Raw genomic sequence first — 24,661 nt, 5'->3', positions numbered from 1 at the left:
ATCAGCCACCTTAAAGGACAAGGCAACGCAAGATATAATTTTTAGCCTAATAAAAGAAACCAAAACTCTAAGCAGCTTAGAGTTTGTAATGGTTTTTGAGTTATTTTGTTTATAATTGCTATTAGAAACAGTGTTTGTCTGTCCTTTTCTGTTCACTGCCCTGATGGCTCTGACTGTTGAAACATTGTAACACAAGCAGACTGTAACAGACTAACAGACCTGCCTTGCTGGAGAAGCAAGACCTTTGCAACATTGTTTAAAATGTAACAAGCAGGAGTTCAGCAAATGCTGCTTTCAATAGCAATTACATTTACAAATAACGGTTAAACTTTTAATTATTTCATATTGGAAAGTTGCTTTTTTTTTTTTTTTACCCCTTCTGTATCCTAATTAGCATATGCTAATTAGGATTTGGTTCGGTTTTTTGCTGAATCCCTTACTATGGATTTGGGGGTTTGGTGCATCCCTATAAATGACACTGTATATAAGTTGTTAAGCAAGCAGCTGACAGTCAAATAAATATGTTTGTGAATGCCATCTACCAATCCACTATATTGCCCAGTGCATTTTGCAATGACTGATTAGGAACCCAAGTTCCACTTCACTTCTTGCTGTTTCTAATATGGCCACCACATATCTAGGGCTCATCTAGGGCTCCTAAATGGCCGTTATTTGCCTAGCTTGGCCTGTAAAAACTTGCGTGATCCCAATCAAGCTTTGTTAATAGAGGACAAAAAGATATTAATTTATGAAGACTTGTATTTTTACAGAAAATGTGGCGATCCTACACATTCGGAATCCAATCATTACTGATATACCAAAGAATATTAATTGGCTAGTGGTGTATGGCAACCAGGCCTGCAATGGCCTGAACTAGTCTAACATTACAGATGTTACCTTTACCAGTGAGGCCAATGTTGCCTTATGCCAATGTTATTAATAGGGAAAACACATGCAAACAGGAAGTCCAGCATTTTTTCCAGAAAAGGTGACAACCCTATCAAACTGAAACACCTATGGTGTTTGTATAAATGAATTATAGGTTTGGTAAAGCCATATAACAGCTTTAAAAAACAGGAAATGTCCCTGAAAATGTGCCATCTTCCTAACAAAAACATGCTTTAGTAACAGGTACAACCACTGTACAGACAGGCACATTTGCGGTTTTGTTAATTTACAAAACCATGCCCCCAACCAACCCCAAGCCACACTGTTTCTCACATGAAATATGGCACTGATCCAATACACAGTATATCTACGAGAGCCGCGAAAAACCGTTCGGCAATGTAGAAGGGAGGCACAAACGTAGGGTAAAATAGAATTTCGATAAAGTGGAACGGAGCGCTATCGTAGATATATATTGGCTGGCTGTGAGACAACATTTTGTCCTATTGGATGGATTTATTGCTTACAACGGGTGTGGGAGCGAGTGTTTATTCAACTAAATGAACAGGGGCAGAGGCAAAATACAGATAATTATTGACAACAGAAGCAGCCGTTTTGTATTACGTTACGTATATTTGGAGCCCACAAGCCTCCTTCTTTATTAACGCGTAGCAGCATGTGAATACGAGAGAGAACTCATACTCTCGCATCACAAGGCAGAGATCACAAGGCGCATTGTTTGGCCATTTAGCCGCTACAAGAGTTAACGCTGCTGGGCGTGGCTCCTTGGAACCGGACTCTTCCCACTTCCATGTGGGCGGAGCGAGTAGAACCTTGGAGAGCCCGACTTCCCTCGAACCTCATTCTCTTCTCTTTCCTCCCCCACTGAGGGCAGTGCGCTCCGTCCTTGCTGGTGCCGCCATTTTGGAAGGAGTAAGAGCGCAACAAACACGCTCGCAAACCCTCTCCTGGTTCAGTCCACTAGCACGCACAGCTGACCGGCACAATGAGTTCCCCGATAAACGTGAAGAAGCTCAAGGTATCCGAGCTAAAGGAAGAGCTGAAGAAGAGGAACCTTAGCGATAAAGGGCTGAAGGCCGATCTGATGGAGAGACTGCAAGCTGCGCTGGACGAGGAGGGAAGCGCTTCTGGAGGAGGGGGAGTGGCGGTCCCTGATGAGGCCGAGGATTTGGGCGATCCCGAACAAGGTGCAACCGGAGAAGACGAAGAGGAGGAAGAAGAAGAAGGAATGGAGCTAGGAGGAGAAAACGGAGGCGATGGGGCCGATGAGGAGGCGCCCGACGAGGAGGTACCCGGCGAGGAGGTACCTGAAGCAGAGCAAGGAGATGAGAACGGAGACGATCAGGGTTTCCAGGAGGGAGATGAGGAGGAGGAGGAAGAAGAGGAAGAAGATGAAGGCATTCCGGTTGGACTGGAGGAAGAAGATGATGCGGAAGCGGCTATCGGAGAGAACGGGCAAGATCAAGAGAAGGAGGAAAGCGAGAGTGCGCCCAGCGGCCCACAACCACTAATGGCCATAAAGTGCGAAGAGACGGGCGGCCCCGGGAGGAGCGGTGAGTTTATGGAGGGTACGACACTTTTATTTTTCGATATTATAGTGCAGCGCGGTTTTATTACATCCGCTATGTTACCACAACGCCTCGTAAAATTAGTGACCCCTTGAGTATTTTGTATGTGGGAGGTGGTAGGCCACGGCCTTGTTGACTTGTATAAAATGCTAGCGCTCTTGTTCCCGCCGTGTAAATGGTTATTGCCGAGTACCGCTGACAAAGGGGGTTGGCGCTAGGGGTGCGCGTACTGCGCGCCCATCTTGTCACGTCTCCTCCTGGAATGATTGTGGCGGCGGCGGGCTGAGCGCGTCACTGCTCGGGGAGGGGCTTCCCTGCCCCCATGTTAGGGAGTGCGGCTCTGCTAACGCACCTGCTGCTCCTGCTTGTGTGGGCGGCGCAGCCATTATTGTCTCTTAGGGATCCGCTTGAGTGCCTTTTGTGGTTTTCTCTTTTGTTGTACTCTGTAAGGCCTAGTGGGCTCTCCGGGTTAGTTTATCGCTGTTTAACGCTGATCTGTGTGGCGTTATCTCCATCATGTTAGTCTCCATTGAATTAATACAGGGTGCTTACACAACTCTGCCATTTTGTGCAAGTGAAATGTGTTTTTTTTTAAATGAGTTCTCCACCCAATTTCAAAAAAGTAATTGCATTAAACATTTTCCACAAAGGTATTTGTAAAAGTATTTACTGTTGCCATTAGTATCTGTGTGGCTGTTAATACTATGCACATCTGGTTCTGACTTCAGCAACAATGTATCAGAAACCACCTGATCAAGATTGCAAGAATAAATACCGCTTTTCAGTAGCAATTTATATTTTCACACAATAAAATTAATGTGTTTTCCAAAGGCGCTTAGGATTGCATGTTTATGGCCCCAGTAGCTTAGTCACACAGATTGGGAAAAAGTTTGTAAGTTCCAAGGATCCTGCATGTCCATTGTTTCTAAATCTGTCAGCCTGTATTGCAGTACTGCCACTAGCCCCCCCCCCCCCCCCCCCCCCCCCCAAACTTTTAATAAACCTACTCCCTTGATATTACTAGGTTGTAAATGCATCCTTGTGGGTTGATTGGAGGTGTGTGGCATATAAATCTGGTACTATATTTGCAAAGAAGCATCAAGCAGTACAGCATTAGAATAGCCTTGTAAGTAAGTCGTTGGGCTGAAAGGTACTGAGGAGAAACAGGAAGTAGTATCCCAAAATAGAACAGTGGAAAGCACAAAGGGAATGTTGGGTCGCCTTGCATGCCCCCCAAGCTCGTTTCCCTAGCTGCACAGACACTCCAATTGTAGGGCTGCTGAAAAATGAGCCTTATATCTGACTTCAACATTCATGAACTCATTCATAGAGGAATGCATTTATTTATCTGTTTGCTGGAATACAGATTCCCCCAGAGGCTGGCTTACACTCCAGTGACCTCTTGTATGTGATCTTAGAAACCTGAAAAGCAGACAGGAACTTTGTTGTAGTAGTCCTTTGCTATTTGCCTTCTGGCCACATAAAAAGCCACTACAGAATTCCACCAAGTAGAACATTTTGTTAGGCTAAACATTTGTGCATGTGCTCTTACTTTCAATTTCATATTAGTTCGACATACACATACTGTGTAGAACATTGTGTGCACTGAGACTAAAACAGTTTTTTGTCTGTCTTGACTTGTTGGGTATAGATTTTCCTCCTGCTGAGCAAAAAAAAAAACTGGAAAAGAGGGTGGAAATACAAATACAAGAGTAGTATGTAATTGAATTAACAATAGATCATCATTTTGTCTGAAACCAAAGAGATGCTTGAGTTAATGGCACACATGGCAGCTTCCAGCAATAATTGATAGACTGAACCAAGCGACTGTTGGCCTGTCATACTGAAAGTGATTGGGGTAATTTTGAGTGTTTTGGGGTGATAAGTCAAGCAGGCATTCAGCCATACTTAGGACATTAAAGTATAGATATGTATTTTACAGCTCTGCAGGTTATGCAGACTATTACAGGAGTAGGCTGTGTTAACTGGAATGCTTGGGAACTGGGGTTTTACGTATAAAGGATTATTTGGATCTCCATACCTTGTCTGCAAAAATGAATTATAAAATTAAATAAATGCAATAGGATTGTTTTGCCACCAACATGGATTCACGTAGCTTAGTTACCATCAAGTACAAGGTGCATTTTTATTATTACAGAGTAAGGAAATTTTATTTAACAATTATATTTGCTTAAAATTAACACCATAGAAGATGGCCTTCACATAATTTGGAGAATTCTGGAAAACTGTTCCTGATAAAGGATGCCATACCTGCACATTAATGATAAAAACAATCTCATTTTGTGCTTGTGGAGATAAATACTGTACTTGCTACTTGTGAAGTTAGTCTGTGAGAATTACATTGGATTTAATTTCTTGATCATGTAAGAATAGCTGCAAGTGTTTCATTGTAAGTGTATGGATGTGGTTTATAGCTTCACATTCTTATTTCTAGATGGAAAAGATCCAAAAGAGAAGAAAAGGGGTGTGAAAAGGCCACGTGAGGACCATGGTCGTGGCTATTTTGAATATATTGAAGAAAATAAATATAGCAGGTAGGTACAGTTTTGTCCAGTGCCATTCTACTTTGCATTTTTACATGGCTTTAACTATATTCTTATTTCAGGGCAAAGTCTCCTCAACCACCAGTTGATGAAGAAGATGAGAAGTTGGATGATACCATGGTACTTCTTGATACTTGTAAGTCTTTCAGATTAAGTTATTTGGGAAAACCGTGTTCATTAATGTACCCAGGATAATGTATTATCTGCTTTTCTGTTGTCAGTTTTAAAAAAACCCAAAAGAATTTTCAATTTGGTTGTGCCGGCCACCCAGTCATCCCAGGGCTCTGTTTAGACCAGGGGTGGCCAATACATTGATCGCGGTCCACCAGTCGATCCTCCGTGGATTTCTGATGGACCGCGATGAAGTTGGGATGAGGAAGTGCTGTGTGAATGCGTACGTATGCTGCATCACATACGCATTCACGCTGCATTTCCGCATTCCCCGGTGGACCAGCGTAGATGTTTGGACCAGCGTAGATGTTTGGACCAGCGTAGATGTTTGGACCAGCGTAGATGTTTGGACCAGCGTAGATGTTTGGACCAGCGTAGATGTTTGGACCAGCGTAGATGTTTGGACCAGCGTAGATGTTTGGACCAGCGTAGATGTTTGGACCAGCGTAGATGTTTGGACCAGCGTAGATGTTTGGACCAGCGTAGATGTTTGGACCAGCGTAGATGTTTGGACCAGCGTAGATGTTTGGACCAGCGTAGATGTTTGGACCAGCGTAGATGTTTGGACCAGCGTAGATGTTTGGACCAGCGTAGATGTTTGGACCAGCGTAGATGTTTGGACCAGCGTAGATGTTTGGACCAGCGTAGATGTTTGGACCAGCGTAGATGTTTGGACCAGCGTAGATGTTTGGACCAGCGTAGATGTTTGGACCAGCGTAGATGTTTGGACCAGCGTAGATGTTTGGACCAGCGTAGATGTTTGGACCAGCGTAGATGTTTGGACCAGCGTAGATGTTTGGACCAGCGTAGATGTTTGGACCAGCGTAGATGTTTGGACCAGCGTAGATGTTTGGACCAGCGTAGATGTTTGGACCAGCGTAGATGTGATCATTTGGCCAGTACATGTCTGTCTGAAGACTTTATAACCCTTTCTTTTGATAATGTATAGAGACTTTTTAACCATGCCGTATTGTATGTAGGTGCTGTGTATAGCTTCTCAGCTAAGATGTTGTCTATCCATAATCATATTTTATAGATAACTGTGATCTTCACTTCAAAATTTCTCGTGATCGCTTAAGTGCATCATCACTTACCATGGAGAGCTTTGCACTTCTCTGGGCTGGAGGGAGAGCCACTTACGGTGTATTAAAGGGGAAAGTTTGTTTCGAGATGAAGGTAAGTGCACTTACAAATGCAAAAGCTGTCTCGAACCGACAACTGTTAAATTTTACTTTTTAACCAATCAAACTTATTTTCTACCCCCTAGGTAACTGAAAAGATTCCAGTTAAACATGTATATACAAAAGAAACAGATGTTCATGAAGTTCGTGTTGGCTGGTCATTGAGCTCCTGTGGATACATGCTCGGTATGTAGATAGTAAAGGGAGAATATATCCCTATTAATAAAGTTTGCTAGGCTATAGGTATCCTTCATGCCAGCAGACCTTATCTGTCTTTCTAGCTAGAATTTTGAAGTAGGCCATCCAGCCTCTTTGGCATTGAATAATGCAATATTTCTAAGTTGGTTTTCCATTCCTCTTGAGGTTGTGTTTACAATTTTTGACTTTTTGCAGAACTTCACATAAAGATTAAATATAACCTGTTAATGATCCATTTAATATGCCTTTTAAATTAGGTCTGTCAGTCTTGAAACACATTTAACAGTCACTGCTCAGAAATGTTATGAGGGATTTGCATAAAAATAAATCCTAAAAATGCCTTCTCATTATATAGCCAGCATGTCCATGAAGTTATGTTATCCAAGACAACTGGGGTTTTCATAATTTTGAATTAGCATACTTTAAACTGCTAAATATTTAAAAAATTAAATCTGCTATAATTGTTTGGTTGCAAATATAGATTCATACAGCTTAGTTATGATCAAGAACAAGTTGCTGGTTTTGAAAGTGGAATTAGTAAAAAAAAAACAAAACAACTTTATGGGATATGGCCTTCCTTTAATTTGTATCTTTCTGAATAACTGGTTTCATGGCAAAAGTTACCATATCTGTATTATAATTTGGAAAACAAATACATTAACAGCCTAATACAATTTTATTTTTGCTTTACTAGGGGAGGAGGAAAATTCCTATGGTTATTCTCTCAAAGCAGCAAAATGTTGCAATGGTGTTGCTGAGGATTATGGAGAGAAATATGATGAGAATGATGTGATCACTTGCTGTGCTGTGAGTAATTCATGTTTAATTCCCATTAAAACATCTTGTGTGCTACAGTTGGAGTTCTTTTAAATTTGGCAAAGTATAATGAAATATCTTGCTTTTGATTGGGTTAGCATTTAAAAGTGGGGACACTAATTTTGATCTTCACTGGTTTTTTTCTGTTGCAGAATTTTGAAGAAGATGAAATAGAACTTTCTTATGCAAAAAATGGCCAAGACCTTGGAGTTGCTTTTAAGATTAACAAAGATACCATATTGGAGCAGGCTCTCTTCCCACACATTCTCTGCCACAACTGTGCCGTAGAATTCAACTTTGGGCAAATGGCAGAACCATTTTTTTCTATCCCTGAAGGCTATACATTAATTCAGAACGTTCCTTTAGAGGACAGAGTCAGAGCACCTCTGGGGCCAGAACAAAAGCAGGATTGTGAAGTAAGTATATTTGAAAGTAAACTGAAGAGAACAGTTTTTTTTTCTTCTCCCTCTTTTTGCATCTTTCAATTCATGTTGTCTGGTTTTGGGTGTAAACTATAGGTGGGAGAACTGGAAAGACATTTAGCCAGTGCTTATTGTTGCAGATACTCTAAGATCACTGCTCTGTAGTGCTCCTCAAAGCAAATTAGGCAGAAGGGTGTCCAAGCACTTCTGCCTTGTGCTAGTGCTGAGTTCATCTGGCCTTGGCATGTTTGCATGTTCTCTGTTTCTGTGTGGGATTTCTTCCACACTCATACAGGCAGGTTAATTGCTCATGATTAACACTGATCATGTTGGTGCTATTTAAATACTGGATAATAAAATCTTTACTAGGTTGAAGATAAGTGATACACACGCTTGCCAAGGACAGTTACTGTTAAACTTCATTGGAACTCTTGTTGGTTAATTTATCTTGTGTTTTTATGTGTGGTATAGTGATATGGTTATTCGTGTCATAATGCTTAATATGTGCTCTTTTTTTTAGAATTAAGAATACAAATACATTTATTACATTCAGAGCAAATATGTTTTTTTTTTTTTTAAAGGTTATAATGATGATTGGCTTGCCAGGTGCTGGAAAAACAACATGGGTAACTAATCATACTGAACAAAACCCTGGCAAATACAACATACTTGGAACGAACACTATTATGGAAAAGATGACGGTAAGAATCCTAATATATAATTTTGGTATGTTAACCTTTTTTTTTTTTTTTTTTTCTTGACATTTTTACTTTAAAACCCTTTTCTTTGTAGGTTGGCTGCAAAAAGCAAATGTCTGACACTGGAAAGTTAAATGCTTTGCTGCAGAGGGCCCCACAGTGCCTAAGCAAATTTATTGAGATTGCTGCTCGCAAAAAAAGGCATTTTATCTTGGATCAGGTAAGTTTTTTTTTTATATATATATATATATATATATTATTTATATTGCCATTTTTATACAGGGCCTTAGAGAGACATACCTTGACCGGCAGTGTTTTCTGCTTTCAGGCAATTGTTAAACTTTGTTTAGAAACCTGCTGTCTTCTATATTTTGTTAAATAAAAAATATAATTAATTTTAGTCATGTATGCTTTTAAATATAAATAAATTGTATATTTACCGTTGGCTAGTAAAAATTTCAGAAAACTTACCATAGTCTATAGAAGTAAAATACAAGTTAACCTTTTCTCAGAAGAACCTCAGTAATTGAGGTTGGTAATTAGAAATGTTATTAACTAATGTAGCATATTGTAACAATTTAAAAAAAATCTGAAGTTTTTGCATAAGTAAAGGAATTATTCAAAAGGTGAAAAATGAAACTTTAAATTTTAGTATTAGAATGTCAAGTTATTTCTGATCTATTAGAAAACAGTGGGAGTGAAAATATTTTAAAGGCAAACAATTCTTTAAAGTGATCCATAATTTCACATGTTAATATGATAATTATTAATACAATAACAAACCTTGCTTTCAGCATACAGGGCTTTTTTTTTTTCAATAGAAATAAGTCCATTTTACCTCACTTTGTATAAAACTTATAACTGAAATATAAGCTATAGTAATTAAGACACCTTGAGCTTTCTAACCTTTAAATGCAGTATTTTAAGTACAGGTGTGGAATATATTGTACAAAATACTTAGCACCAGGGAGTCTTTATACAAAATGGAGCACCCTGCCATAAGGCTACTAAGGTGCCTTAATAGTTTTCTAATAATAACCAGAACAGCAAAATCTATTTGTAATCATACAAGGCCCCTCTGCCTTTCATCAGGTTTAAGCTGTAGTGTGTGTGTACATACACTATCAAACTGATTTGTTTCTTGTGTTGAGTGGTGCAAAGTGTTCCAGCTTTGCCTTCCTAAAGTTAACATTTTTTTGTTTGACATTTCTTTTCTCTTTTGCAGACAAATGTGTCAGTAGCTGCACAGAGAAGGAAAATGTGCTTGTTTGCTGGCTTCCAACGCAAAGCAGTTGTTGTTTGCCCAACAGACGAGTTATATAAAGAGAGAACACAGAAAAAATCTGAGGTGGAAGGCAAAGATCTTCCAGAACATGCAGTTCTCAAAATGAAAGGTAAGTAGATTTCCATGTTCTTGATCGCCATTGAGCCTCTTCGCAAGGCAGTTTTTCAGAGCTTATGGCTTCTATGCTATGATCTGACACAAACTTGTTATTGGTCTCTAATTTCTACTTTACTTTGTAACAACCATTCTGATATGGTGCTAATATGATGGCCCCTGATAGAGCACATTTTTTTTTTTCCCTCTCAGGTAACTTTACTCTTCCAGAAGCAAGTGAGTGCTTTGATGAAATCAGTTATGTGGAGTTGCAAAAGGAAGATGCTGATAAACTTATTGAGCAGTATAAGGAGGAGAGTAAGACGTCCCTTCCACCAGAGAAAAAACAAAACATTGGAGCAAAGAAACCAAACAAGAACAAAAATACCAAAGGCAGAGGTGGTATGTCTCACGGTCATGGACACAGAGGCCGGGGAGGTGGAGGATACAATATGCGTGGAGGAAATTTCAGGGGTGGAGGTATGTTTGCACCATGTAGTTGTACAGAATATTGTATACATTTAGTAAAGAGGGCTGAGGCAAACATATCAAAGATGACTTAGTTTCAGAATTTGTTCATTGACCTTTGTCAAAACCACCTTAAATATTTAGGCAGGGGTTCAGTGAAGCTGTGACCACAACAAGAGGTCCTCTTGAGAGAGAGATGCCCTCCCCTTTAAGCAACAGGGATTGTTTGTCCATATACTGCAATATACATCCAGCTGGCCAACTATGTCGGTCATCCATGGTCTGGGCAGTCCTACACTTGCTTTTATCTGATTCATTAAAACACCCAAATGGTTGCCCTTTTATTGGCTCATTGGGATCACCTGACTGTAGCTGGAAAGGGTGGGGGTTACAACATGACGCTTACCACTGCTTCTGTGCAAACTAACAAAAAAGGGAAAAGTTGTGCTCACCGCTAAATTTTAAACCATTAGGCATAAATTTAATAACTAACTATCTTGTAGCTCCAGGAAACCGTGGAGGATACAACCGAAGAGGAAATATGCCCCAGCGTGGTGGTGGAGGCGGTGGTGCCGTTGGGTATCCATACCCCCGTGCACCAGTCTATCCTAACAGAGGTGGCTATGGTAACCGTGGAAACTTCAACCGTGGCGGGGGCGGTGGAATGCCCAGCCGTGGCAACTACAACCAGGTAAAACTTTATATTAAGTTTTAATTGTCCCCTCCCATCTTTCTTTGTGCCATGTTTTAGGAAACAAGGGGGGAATTTGGTTGCTAAATATCTTAATTGAGAAACTCTGCATTGCAGTTTATTGACCTAGAATTTTCTCTGCAGAACTTCAGAGGAAGGGGAAATAATCGTGGCTTCAAAAATCAGTCTCAGGGTTACAACCAGTGGCAGCAGCAGGGTGTAAGTATCTCTCACTGAAATTGCTTAATGACTTGCAAACTTTTTTTCCCTTTTTGCACCCTATATTTTTTTTTAATTTTTTTTTATTTCACTGAGCTACTCTAACACACAGACATTTGCCTCCAGCTTTGGCCATATTCCTATAAAATCTTTTGCCGTAAGTTACATAGGATCAATTTTATTACTACTTGAACTTCTTGGAATTAAGTCTGGATTGGGCTCCTAGGTTAAAGTAGTGGGATGAAACTTAATCAAATGTTACACATGACCTAAGCAGTTCTTGTTGGCAAATAAGCTTAAAAGCTTGTTAACATGTTAATATTTACCCCTTTTTCTAATTGCAGCAATACTGGGGTCAAAAGCCATGGAGCCAGCAGTACCACCAAGGATATTATTGAATACCCAAATAAAAATGAACTGATACATATTTCTCTTCAAAACCTTCACAAGAAGTCGACTGTTTTTCTTTAGGCTAACTTTTAAACAAAAAACAAACATTCCACAAGAGGAAGTGCCTGCGGGTTCTTTATTACTTTTGTTTGGGTTATTCCCATTTATTTTGTTTAGTTGCTTTCTGGGTTGAATTTTTTTTTTTTGTACATTTTAATTGCAGTTTTAAAGCGATGAATAAGAACCTTAGCATTGTGCACGATAAGAATGTGTCAGTATTTCAGGGTTCTTCATTTTTATCTGTAATGTGACTTTTTTTTTCCTTTTTTATTACCATAACAAAAGTAAAGATGTTGCTTTGTAACTGGTGTGTTTTATTAAGGACTGCAATGCCATAAGTGTCCAGGGGCTTTTTAGCTGGGATATCCTGTCACACAACAGTTGAAATGTTGGCATGCTAAGTGGCCCTTGTTGACAGATTGGAACTTTGTAAAAACCCGTTTCCTCTCTACCCTCCACATAGGGAATAAATAAGGCATTTTAAGAGTTTCAGGCTAGCTTGTAGCATTGGAGGAATGCTTTATGAAACTTTCACATGAACCATAGGGTGTAGTATGTTAAAGCTGTTCAATGTATTTTGCTTTCTGTGGAAACCGCAGAGACTTTGACTTGTGAAGGTTCAACACCATTTACTCCGTTTGTTATGCATTTTGATTCGAAGAAAAGGCGTATTGCCTATTTCTTATTAAACTAAACTTGTTGTAAATCTAGTTGTCCAATGGGATCTATATGAAGTTAGCTGTGTGTTTGTATCTCCACTTCCCCCATCCCTCTTTATTTGCCTAGTGTGCTTGTAGTTGCACCAACTTTGTAAACTAATGAAATTGTGAGTCGTTTAATATTCAGCATTTCTTTTGAATCATGTCAGTTCTTTAATGGTTATCTCTCACCTGCTAACCTCTATTGAGGGTGAGCTGAAGAATCATATGCAGACCTTTATTTGCAATAAATAAACGTGAAATACATGCTTGTGTTTGGGATTGTCACACCTCTTAAAAAAAGTCAAAATCCCTCTTATCTGCCATGACTGCTTATCCATGAATACAGATAAAGCAATAAAATGTTTGTGATGTATAGACTCATTCCACTATAAAATAGTGGATTGGGGTTCTGTCCTTTTACAGCAGTTTGGCCTTGGTCTATATGCATCTCAAAGGCCTTCATATGGCAGTTACTCCAGATAAGCACCAGCTGCTTTATTTTCTTACTGCTTCCCAAGACCCGTGCAAAGCAGTTCAGCGTTGTCAGAACCCTGCGATGCGAAGCATGGTATAAAGTAACAAGTTACATGGAGGGGATTTCACCTATGTCCCAGCTGAACGATACAAATGCTTTGGAGCAGCTGACGTTCTGTGGCTTATTGTCCTTTAAGGTAAAGTTTGACAAGTTGATAATAGCTCCCGTCTCTTAATCATGGATGGGAGTGCCTTTATGAGCTGACTTTGTACGTAAAGTACATGCTTCACAACAATTTACTAACTTTCTGGTAAGTTGCATATGTCCATAAATCCCTTTTTCAAAAAGGGAACTTATACCCCTCTTCCTAGTCTTTAATAAAACTACTCCTCAAATTATTTGGTGCCTTCTTTAACGTGTGTGTGTGTGTGGCTTTTTTCTGGAAAATGAGATGTGGGATACCTTGATACTGCCTAAATAGGGCCCAAATAGTGCTTTCTCACAAGGGTAATTATGTACTATAGTAACAGGGCCTGATTAGTTTGAGATCAAACCTAGATATCAGAAAATGTATTAAAATTCAGTATTAGGAGCATGCAAGGAGGCAACAGTACAACAATAAAGGATCATATCTCATAATGGCACATAAATCTCCTAGAATTTTTTTTAAAGAGTTTTTGCACTTGCTTTTAAATTCATTCTAGAAGTATAGGGCTGTACTTAACCACACAATATTGCACAGACGTTTTTGGAAGACAGATTGGTTGTGGATAGTGTTTGTGTGAATGTATAACAGCTTTTAGATTCTCTTAATGCTAGTATCAGTTAATGGCATTGGTTTGACAGAATTGGTGAGAATTCACATTAGCCAATTAGTTTTTTGTTCTTTCAGAGAGTAAAGGCATTGATTTTTTTTATTTGCTCTGCAAAAGCAGATTTTAATTCTGCTTTAAGTTGTTTTTTATTTTATTTTTTCAATTATATATGAGTCATTTTCTAGGCAGTATGTTGATAGATCTAATAGGATTGCGGTAAGTTTGGGGGGTGTTTGGACAATCTGGTGTGATCTGTCTAAACTGCAGCTTTTTACAGCTTTTAATGTTTTTTGCCAAAAAAAAACTTGCTTTGAAAATTCCCCCCCCACAAAGTACCCTTTGCAGAGGGAATTTTTTTTTCTTCAATGCAGTGTTACTGCTCTAATTCAGGTTCCCCCCCCCCCCCTTTCTACAGTGTCTATCGTACCATCTTTTTAGCAAGGTTAATTGTACCTTGGCGTTTTCACTTTTGTGCAGCACCTTATTTGAAAATTAACTTGTGTGTATATATAATTTATTGGAATAAAAACAATGGTTTATTTAAAGATCAAATATTCATATAACTGATTTGGTTTTACTTATTTGTGTTTTTTTTTTTTTCTAGTTGTCGTGGCGCACACCTTCTAACTGCAGAAGTGTGTTTTCATGGTAAGTACATGTAAAGCAGGTAGGTATTTACAAAAGTTGCTTTCTACCCTAATGAGGACTTTGTCCCCTAGCCTATTTGTTGAAAAGTACGTACATTTTAATCTTTGATAGATTGCATGGGGTTGAAGGATTTTGCAAATGACTGCAGGGGATTTTAAAAGGGGCGCTATTCATTGATTTATATTTATATATGTGCACCAGACATGGTACTAGTTAGCATTAAGGATCAACCTAGTCACCCTGGGGAAACTGCTGCCAATACAGCTGCTCCTTTCAGTCAGGGATAGAAGCTTAAAAGATCACTGCATTTTTATTTGTTAGAATGAATGTGTTTGCCACTAATTTATGTTGAATTAAAGTTATTTTCATGTAACAGCACCCTTCAGACAGAGCTGTAGAACTGTAAATGGTCAGGTGAACAAATTACCTGTGCACCCTCTGTAAACTGTAGTTGCTGAGAAACATAACTGGCAGTGTTTTTGTAATGGAGAATAGGTGAAACCTAGACTATGCCTTTTGGTAAAAAAAAACACTTAGAATAGGTCCTAATTTTTATAATACAAAATGTGTATGAGTTACTACACTTTTTAAGTGTTGTTGTATTTTATAGTTAACAAGGAAATACGTGTTGTATATTCATCAAAGGGTCTGCTTGAACTTTTACAGTGTTGAAAAGCTGTTCTTGTGATATAAGGTTGTTAATTTATGGATGGCCCTGATTTTATGACAAAACAGATTAAGTAGACATAACAATACATATACATACAAGATATTTGGTTCATTATCATCCTATTTACTTATAACAGTTGGACTGCACTAACTTAAGAATAAAAGGGAACAAGTTCTTAAAGCTTTTATGCATTTTCACTACTGATCCGTTTTCATAAAAACATGTAACAGCTGCACCATTCAGTAGTTTTTGCTCTCAGTTTAGGGACATTTCATGGAGCTATCCTTTTAGTTTACCATTTATTTTTTTTTCTTTTTAAAGGGCCACATTATTACAACTTAGAAAGGGGCAAAATATTCTGCAGCGCTGTACATATAGGTAGATTAGAAAATTTACCTGCAAGAACTAATATAGATGCTAATATGGTCCTTGCACAAAAAAAGATTAGTCTAAGAGGAGAAGGGGTTACATGACTGAAGGTGTGGGAAAACAGTGATATTAGGAGTGATTGTAGTGAAAGATCTGGTTTCTAGTTTTGTACTTGGGAGGTGGCATATGGTATGCTAAAAGAAAACAGATTAGATGGTAGTATGGCTCTGTAAAAATTGTTAAAATGTTAGTCTGCGAGATTAAATGTAGAGGGTATTTCTAAGGAAGGGGGTGCAGCTCTGGTGACATTTTTAATTTGTTTGTGCAATGCAATGAGGAGTGAATAGTGCATCAAAATATGTTGATGTAGCTGAGTGGAGATTGCAAGGGTTAGTATTTGAATTCATCCTGAAAGGAAGCCTGTGCATGGCAGAGGAGGAATGGTTGATGAGGTACATAACGGGTGTAGTGACTGTCTGGAGAGGAAAGTAAATTTAATAGAAAGTTGCAGTGGTGATATTACAAAATATAAATTTCTGTGCAAATTTTTACAAAGTGACTAATTAAAATTAATGTTGTAGCTCTTCTGAATTGATCCCAAATATGCAAATTATTACTCAATTAAGTGGAAAAAATCTAAAGCACGTAAAATTTTTATTGCTGACACTTCAACCCCTGCAAATGCAATAAATTTGTTAAATTTAAGAAGAGTTATAAATAGGTGTGTTTGTGGGAAAAATCAACTTAAAATTTCAGACTTGCAGCATTTTCTGTATCATATTATGAAAAGACATTTGTTGAGACACGGCATTCATTTTTATTAACTACTTGTCTGAAACTGCATATACTTGTCCATACCATGAGGTATGTGTAGCCCCCTAAAATGAGTACTGCATTTTATGTTTAATGAATGACTCTCCAGCCCCTGCAAACAATACTAAGCCAGGAAACCACTTATGACAACCAACAGATCACCTGTATATAAACATTAATTTTGGATTCTGCAGTATTCTGAATGGGTAAATAGTTTTCTAAACAGTACTAGTGCTAATGTAGAGCAGTCCTTGGCCAAGCACAGTTGACTTTACATTCTTACTGCTTCCACTGTGTCACCATTTTGATCTTCAAATCTACACCCAAATACATGCAACACACAAAGTCTGGGTATAATTAAAAAAAGAAGAAACCATTGGCAACATTGACTGAACATTAGTTTATTCCCTTTGTTCTAAATTCAATGCAGACCAACATATACAAAAAAGATGTATCTGATCTGGTCAGGCTGCTTAAACAGAAAGTGGGGGGAAGTTGCATGTCTGTTTAGCAAAGCAAAATGTTGTGTATTTGAGTTTACTATCTTATGGCAGGAGCACTGGAGGATGTGCAGCAGCAGCATATATGGGAGGTAGGACTGCAGGGAATGGCAGATATGTGGTTGTCTTCTGTCCATTGTTTGGGGGATTTCTCCTGATTTAGGTTCAGGAAAAATTACACAACTTGCTTGTTCCTTAGGGATTTCATCAGGGTTGCCACACTAGCCTTTATTTAAAACTACTGCCAATACTGTCACTTTGTGGCCTGTAGTATTTAAGCATTGTGGGTATGTACCCACTTGCACTTAACAATCTACATGTGTTCCTCTTATGTGGCATCTGCTCCAGTGTGAGAGGACATCAGTGCTGAAGGCAGAAAACAGGTTTCCCTTTACCCCACAGGGCAGACCAGTTGGCTCCAGTTTAGTGCCATGAGGCAAAAGAATTATGGACTGCACTGTGTAATACATCCTATGTAGTGCTGTACCCAATTGTCAACGCCACAGGGCATATTTTATAGAAAAAAAATATAAAGGTGGTGGTCATTTAACAGTTACTGAAAAGGTGTGGTTTATTGTTACTGCCACAAACTCCTATATTCTTTAAATGCAGGTTTTGGAAAGGTGTTTAGCATATGCATTGGAATCCTGTTTTTGATGCGGAAAATCAGGTTTTTGAGTCAGTTGTGTTTTTACGCGTATTTGGATCTATACTGCTGCCTTCAAATAGTATCCTATTTTTAATTCCTTCTTGTAACATCTTTTGCTGGATCCTTACTTTTGCATTATTGTATCTGCAGTGCATCCTGCAAATTAAAACAAAAATACTGTTATTGATTCTGCCAAAAAACTTTTAATACTTTAAAACTTTTAACTTAATTTTAAACAAATGGTAAGCTTAGAATAGCTAAGCTTGTTTGAGTCAATGAATGCTGTTCTTGTATATACACCACCAACATCTTTAGTATGTACATCTAAGTGCCAAATGCTAATAAACCCCAAGAATAGCAGGCCATACTGACAAATGTGTACAAACCAAGGTGTGCCTGGAATGAGTAGTTTGCTCAATGGGCACTGAATGAAGCAGAAAAAATTTCAATAGGGAACACAACTGCTTGATGCCATGTAGTCTTGATTGTGATTGCCACTAACTAGGGAAATAGTGTAAGTATGCGCTCACATTTCATTTCTGATTCCTGCACTCTGAGCCAGAAATGGCAGTTTTCTGTTTGCTAAATGGTTGGACAGCTTAAAAACCTGCATTATGAAAAGAACTAATTCAACAGAAACCCAGATAAAGCTGAAGATGGACTGCCCAGCATGAAGAAATTCCATTCTGAATACATTTTCACTGTGAATTAAAATAATTGTAAAATAAAGCCTTTTTATTTGAAAAAAGTGTTTGGTTTTTTTTGTGGTAGTAGTGCAGTGCATTTATCTGACTGTGTTAAAGCTTTATTTTCTGATTTGAGGAATTTCCTGCTTCTAGGTACTCCAAGCAAGCAATATTCCCTCAGCTGAGCAAATGATTACGCTATAGCACAATTTCACATGCTTAAAGTTAACTTCCAGGCCTCGCCACCTTGAAGCAAAAAAAAAAAAAACTTACTCCTGTTTCATGGTGTCTGGAAACATTTTAAATTGTCTGATTCTGAGGTAGTTTTGTCTTGTAATTACATGGCACACTAAACTAACAGCTTGTGGATGGAGAGTTAGGAGTCCATTTGGGCCTCTAAGAAGCCCTTGCTTTAAAGCTTAGGGGGTAAGTGTGCCATAGTATGTATCTGCAAAAGTTGGTAAAGGAAATGTAACACTAAATTCTTTCTGTATAGGAAGGAGTAAGGCTAGGCTTGATCAATCGATCGTCGCATAGTGGATGCAGCTCCTTCCTTTGCCTTATAACCATAGCTCAATTGACAGGAAGCCAAGTTTTAGCAGATTTTCTATTAAAGCATTTAAAATACTAAGTGGTTTGCAGGATAGGGCAGTTATTGGTGCAGGGTAGAATAGCTTTTTTTTTTTACTTAAAAAAATGTTAGTGTTACTTTTCCTTTAAGGCAAATGAGATGCCAGGTCCAAATGTGTATACACTGCAAGTTATCAAGTCAGACACTACTCAATATGGCTCTACTTGATGTTTGTTATATCCGAGTTAAACACTGAAGGAATCTTTCTATACAGTAAGCTGGCTGGACACATACTGAACAAAACTGGTACATGTATGGTAGCCCAGTTGACTACACCCTAATGGAATGGAGGGGGGGTGGTTATAAGTAGGACAACTTTTTACACCACAAACAATTGGGCTTATTTAAAAATTGGAAAAGACTACCTATACTGATTCAAAATAATAAACCAAGCAGTTCTGGCATCCTTGGTGGGTAACAGTCTATTAACACACAACTGGATCAAGTATTTGGTAGTCACATATGCTACCCAGCTAAGTAGATTTGCTGATCTACCTTTTAAGGCAATGATTCATAATGAATTTTTCGTTGCATCTGCAAAATGCCAGGAAATGGGATACTGAGAAACTGTCGGTAAAACACTCAAATTGCATAATTGCTCTTAAGCACCTTTTGTATGCAAGGTATGTTCTGGCCTTTGTGTATCTGCAACAAAATGCACTGCACCTTTACAACAAATGAACACAGAGGGATATTCTGGAGTTTGGCCAAAGTCATTTTTACTACCCGGGAGCCAAAATGGCTGAATTTCCTCTCCACTGTCTTCCAGAAATTGTCATTGATAATTCAACTGCTTTTAGGTGATTATCTGATTTTTTTTTTTTTTTCAACCCTTGAGTATTAAAACATACCAGCATCCAAGTGTAGTAAGAATGTATCCACCGACAGCTACGTCACAGGATCTTCTCACTCTACCTATAGAAAAAAAAAAAATATATATATATATGGGGTTTTTCATGATAATCTTGCTGCTTGTGGCACACAAGTACAATTTGTAGCTATGGGGCAGACTGGTACCCATTGTGACATTAAATCGATGATTCTTCATGGAGTGAACTAAAACCACTTCGTGGTGGTGTTTTTCATAAAAATAAATAGGTGTGTGCCATTTCCCTTTAAGCCTGTGTCTAATGTATATTAAAGCATCATCTAAAAAAAAAAAAAAAAGGATATTTTCTGTGACTGCATAAACCCACTCTGACAACAACTTTGGTCCTTTATATGTGCATGGAACTCCTAAGAGACTTCTAATGCTCTTAATGGAAGCCCACTATTCCCTATTGTATTTATCCTTCTCTAATTAGCGTTTTCTAATGTGGAAAAACAAAATACCTAAATTTGCCATCTCTTGAAAAGCAAATCTGGTCAAATAAAGTAATATACAGAACAGTTACATAACAATGATTTATTCAGTTGTAAGATGAGGAAGTCAAAAATTTCTTGAGAATATAAAATCAGTGGTCACTTACTTGTTGCTAAGAAATGTCCTAAGCCAAGAACCAGAGACCCAACAGTTCCATACAGTATAGATTCCCGTGCACAAGGTGTATTCTGAACATCAATGATGCCCAATAATTTGAAGGACTACAAAGAAAAACACATTTTAACCACAGAATCCCACAAGATCAAAGAATTTATAGGAAGATACAATTATTTATGCATATTAGTAGTATTACTAGTAAAAACAAAACCATACACTAGCCGATCAGTTATCAAACCCACACACCTAATAGACAGCATATAAGGGACAACATATGATGGCCCTCCTACTGTTTAGGCAAACAGCAGAAAGTAAAAAGGAGCCCATACACTGGCCAGCAGGGTTAATCCACAGATGATGTTTTTAAGCCTGATGATTGAAAAAAAAAAAAACTGCAGTATCCATAATATATGGATTTTAGTTGGGATTGGCAGGCACCATACTGCCTGACTAATGTTTTGTGCCATATTATTGGTACATACACAGTTTAAAGGAATAGTAACACCAAAAACATGAATGGGTATCATAGTAATCAAAATATACTGTTGCCCTGCACTGGTAAAGTCGTGTATGCTTTAAAAATGCTACTATAGTTTATATAAATAAACTGTAGTCAGGAGGGTAGCTTCCCAAATTAAAATGGGTTTAAATAGAACATGTTACTTAGTTTGTAACACCATAGTATTCTACAGAGCTTATCTGTTACCTGCTATGTAATCTGTGCCTTTTCCCCTTTTCTTTCAGCTTTAAAGGAGAAGGAAAGGCTAATAAAGAGTTAATCTCAAGCTGCAGGCATACCTTCATTTGTCTCAATAGTGCCCTTAAGTTTCCCCATTTTTCTCCTGTTCAGATGATCAGAAGCCAAACAGGAAAAAAAAAAGCTAAGCTGTGTAAAGAAAATTCCCATAATTAAGACGCGGTAAAATTTATAGCGCACACTAAAAATAGCGCACATTTTATCGCACTTTAGTGAATCAGGCCCAATAGGTCCAGAGACATTAATGTGAACATACAATTAGTTTTATGGTTTGGAAATGGAGAATGGATTGCATACTGGGATCTATGGTTTTGAGTGTGCATGATCAGTATTTGTTCTGAACCCCTTTTCTCCTATTTATCCTACTTTTACCTTTTTTTAGACCTTGCAGACATTCTCCCAGATTCCATTCATTAACTGGTACAGATGTGCAAATGTCCAAAGTACTAACTCACCCTTACACATAATTGTGCCAGCTAAAGGCAATTTTAGGGGTGATGGAACATGCAGCATTTTGTCAAAGAGTTCAATCGCCTCTCCTATTGGTGAGTAAGTGGCCAAAACTTGCTATTAGAAACTGAGAAAATTGCAGTGGGTAAACCATTATTTATATAACTGCACTCAATTGCCGCCTTCTGCAGCTTTGCAGGAATGGGGAGTTGAACCCATGGCAGTGGCAGCAGCAGGGTATTATTGGCGCATTGTTGTCCCCTTGGGGTATCATGACTTCACTTCCATGCGGTAATTCGTATCCCAAAGACAGTGATATTTATAGGAATGCCATCTGGAAAGGTCCTTACAAATACATTTACTTTTATGACATAAAATAACATTTTTCGTTCGTGGGGGGCCATTCATGTAGCAAAGACTGACCCGGATGCTATCCAGCACTGCTAGGCAATGTGTGGTGTGAATGAACATGATGCATAACTAGAAATCAGAGACACATAAGAAGTGGGTTGTTTTTTTACATTTCCAGCACTAATCTTATAGGCCGAGAGCATTTAATAAACACAAAAAAACACGTGGTTATTCTGCAATCCGAAAAAAAAATCCTACCTTTTCTTTAACTACTTCGCCTTCCTGACCCGCCATGTTGGTTGGCACAGTATCGCCGACCTTCAGAAACGTCCGCCAACCAGCAACGAGAATGGAAAACCTCGTCTAGAAAGTCCCCTTCCTCTATTGCTCAGGGCTAGCCGAACGCACGCATTATTGTTGGAAGGGGAGGGGCTTGCACGCTGGGGCCATGTTAAGGGATTTGAGTCTTTTCACGTAGTTGTAAAATGGATGCGAAGTGCAAAGTGTGTGGTACTGATTCTGTGCCTGCCCCTCTGCAGTCCTGCACTAATTGCGCAGAACATGGCAGCTCCCTATGTACTTATTGGGGGGACGTATACAGTACACCCAAGCTTCGCTATGTTCACATATGTAGTTTTGGCAGCGTTTTGCTACAGCTGCTATTGGACAGTAGCGGGAAAATGATTTGCGTGCTGAGGTTTATTAAAGGAACAGTAACTCCAAAAAATGAAAGAGCTTTAAAGTAATAAAAATATAATGCACTGTTGCCCTGCACTGGTAAAACTGGTGTGTTTGCTACAGTAACACTACTAAAATTTATATAATAAGCTGCTGTGTAGCCCCGGGGGCAGCCATTCAAGCTGGAAAAAAGGAGAAAAGGCACAGGTTACATAGCAGATAACAGATTAGTTCTGTAGAATACAATAGTGTTTTATCTGTTATCTGCTATGTGCCTGTGCCTTTTCTTGAATGGCTGCCTCCATGGCTACACAGCAGCATATTTATATAAATTATAGTAGACTTTCTGAAGTAAACACACAACTTTTACCAGTGCAGGGCAGCAGCACATTATATTTTAGTTACTTTTATACACTTTCATTTTTTGGTGTTACTGTGACTTTAACCTGAGCTGCAGAGCCGAACTTGTGAGGGAGTTACCGTAAGCGTTTCTACTGAATTGGATTTTCCTTGCTGTAATGCTATGGAATAATTTGTAAATAAACAGACCTATTATATTACAGAAAGACTGGCCATTTGGCAATACGTGTTGAAACATGCTAGTTCAGCGAATTGACCTTGATTTGGCTCCTTGCATGCAGAGTCCGTTCAGACTGACAGGGTTGTTGGGCCATAATACAGGGCTACGCAGGCCCTTTCTACTTATCCCTGGAGGCTTTGGTAATCAGCAGGATAATACTTGGTGCGCCTTAGGGAAAGGTGCCCTGGTAACTTTATAGCATGGGGCCCCATGATTAGTAATGGGATGATTTCTTTTTGTCAAATTACTTGGCAAGAGTGCTCTGTTAAAGAAGAAGGAAAGGTAAAAACTGTGTCTGACTTCCTCTCAGAAACATCCATAATTCCCCTGGCCAGAGTCTGCGCAATTCTCTTCTCTCTTCTTTCCTGCTCCCTTCTCCCTTAAGCTGGCCATACACGCACTGATAATATCGTACGATATTCGGTGCGTGTATGGCAAGTCGGCGAGTCGACCGATATCGCAGGAAGCTGCTGATAACAGGTCGACTCGCCGATCGGGCCAGTTAAAAGATTTTGATTGGGCGCCATAGAAGGCGCCTGACCAAAATCTGCCTTCAGCACTGAATCGGCAGAAGGAGGTAGGAATCCTATTGTTTCTACCTCCTTATCTGCCGTTTCAACCCTGAACTGTTTGTGGCCGATTGTACGATCGCAAATCGCCACGTGTGTGGCCACCTTTCAGAATGTGTGATCTTGGCTATAAGGGCTAGAGCTGCAGACAGGAAGCCACTTAAAATGGCAGCTGCTATCTTAAGCAAAGGGAGAAAGCTTCTAAAGCTGTTTACTCGGGTATGGTAATGGTTTCTGCAGAATAAATATAGTGTTCTAGGTGGCACTAATGTGGCAAATCTATTGGCAGTAAAATGCCAAAATGACTTTCCTTCTTTAAGAGGGGTATTCATGACATGGAAAAGGTGCAGAGACACAACTTAACTTTTTTTTTAAAAAAAGAATTAAACTATGAGAAAAGACTGAAGGTTAGTGTTCTTTCTGGACAAAGGTGCTTGTGAGAGGACATGGTTACTCTTTACAAGTATATTAGAGGGCATAGAGTGGGGGATATTTTTTCGCATATAAAAGAACAACTGTGTAGACTTGAGGAAATTTACTTTCACTTGAAGAGGTCGAGCTTCACGGTGAGGGTAGTGAGCTGGAGTGTCCTGCCTGGTGATGCTGTTATGGCAGATTCTATTAATAACAAGTGTCATATCAGAGTTAGTTAACCCTTTAAGTGCCAGCCGAATTCGTCATTTCAGTTCCCCCCAGTGCCAGACGTTTTTTAAGCATTTTGTACTCATTCACTTTAAAAATGTTTTTTGGTAGGAAAACCTCCATGAAACTAGGGAAATTATATATCGTTTTTTTCGTCACTAATTGGGCTTCGACATACATACCAAATTTTATAATTTTTCTGGAGATATGATGTGTATTTTGGGTGAAATATGTAAAAAAAAAATAAAATTATGAAAAATTTCTGTATATTTTGAGTTTTTTTTCCATAGAAAAGTTAATTTTACACACTTTTTTTTGTTGTTTGTAAAAGCCCTGATACTCCCAAGTCCAACGATACCAAATATGTGGTGGTACCCCACAGTTCCTGTCCAGAAGTAACCCCCAAACTAAAGCAATACTTAGTACAATATCACACCAGAACAAAGCGGAAAAGCGCTTGTAACAGT

The 24,661-nt window shown here is 38.8% G+C and overlaps 2 protein-coding genes across 3 annotated transcripts; one reads left to right on the top strand and one right to left on the bottom strand.

Moving 5' to 3' along the window:
- The first annotated feature begins 1,561 nt into the window (after nt 1-1,561).
- On the top strand, nt 1,562-12,436 carry hnrnpu (heterogeneous nuclear ribonucleoprotein U (scaffold attachment factor A)). 2 transcript variants are annotated; one of them, XM_012962565.2, is made up of 14 exons: nt 1,562-2,459; nt 4,930-5,029; nt 5,101-5,174; nt 6,246-6,385; nt 6,477-6,576; nt 7,283-7,395; nt 7,557-7,820; nt 8,408-8,527; nt 8,619-8,744; nt 9,750-9,918; nt 10,116-10,382; nt 10,874-11,061; nt 11,206-11,280; nt 11,625-12,436. In XM_012962565.2, the coding sequence occupies exons 1-14, from the start codon at nt 1,892-1,894 to the stop codon at nt 11,676-11,678; spliced, it is 2,358 nt and encodes a 785-aa protein (XP_012818019.1). In that variant the 5' UTR covers nt 1,562-1,891; the 3' UTR covers nt 11,679-12,436. The 2 variants fall into 2 exon arrangements, with proteins under 2 accessions (XP_012818019.1, NP_001090833.1); NM_001097364.1 differs by having other exon boundaries at nt 1,863-2,474.
- A 1,872-nt stretch (nt 12,437-14,308) lies between these two features.
- Nucleotides 14,309-22,136, bottom strand: cox20 (cytochrome c oxidase assembly factor COX20). Its single transcript, XM_002942194.5, has 4 exons — nt 21,984-22,136; nt 20,157-20,271; nt 19,539-19,602; nt 14,309-17,526 (listed from the first exon to the last, which is right to left on the bottom strand). The coding sequence occupies exons 1-4, from the start codon at nt 22,017-22,019 to the stop codon at nt 17,388-17,390; spliced, it is 354 nt and encodes a 117-aa protein (XP_002942240.1). The 5' UTR covers nt 22,020-22,136; the 3' UTR covers nt 14,309-17,387.
- Between the last annotated feature and the right edge of the window lie 2,525 nt (nt 22,137-24,661).

The sequence above is a fragment of the Xenopus tropicalis genome, chromosome 5 (genome assembly GCF_000004195.4).
Source record: "Xenopus tropicalis strain Nigerian chromosome 5, UCB_Xtro_10.0, whole genome shotgun sequence".
Classification (NCBI taxonomy): Eukaryota; Metazoa; Chordata; class Amphibia; order Anura; family Pipidae; genus Xenopus; species Xenopus tropicalis.
This window is presented reverse-complemented; position numbering and strand designations above follow the sequence as displayed.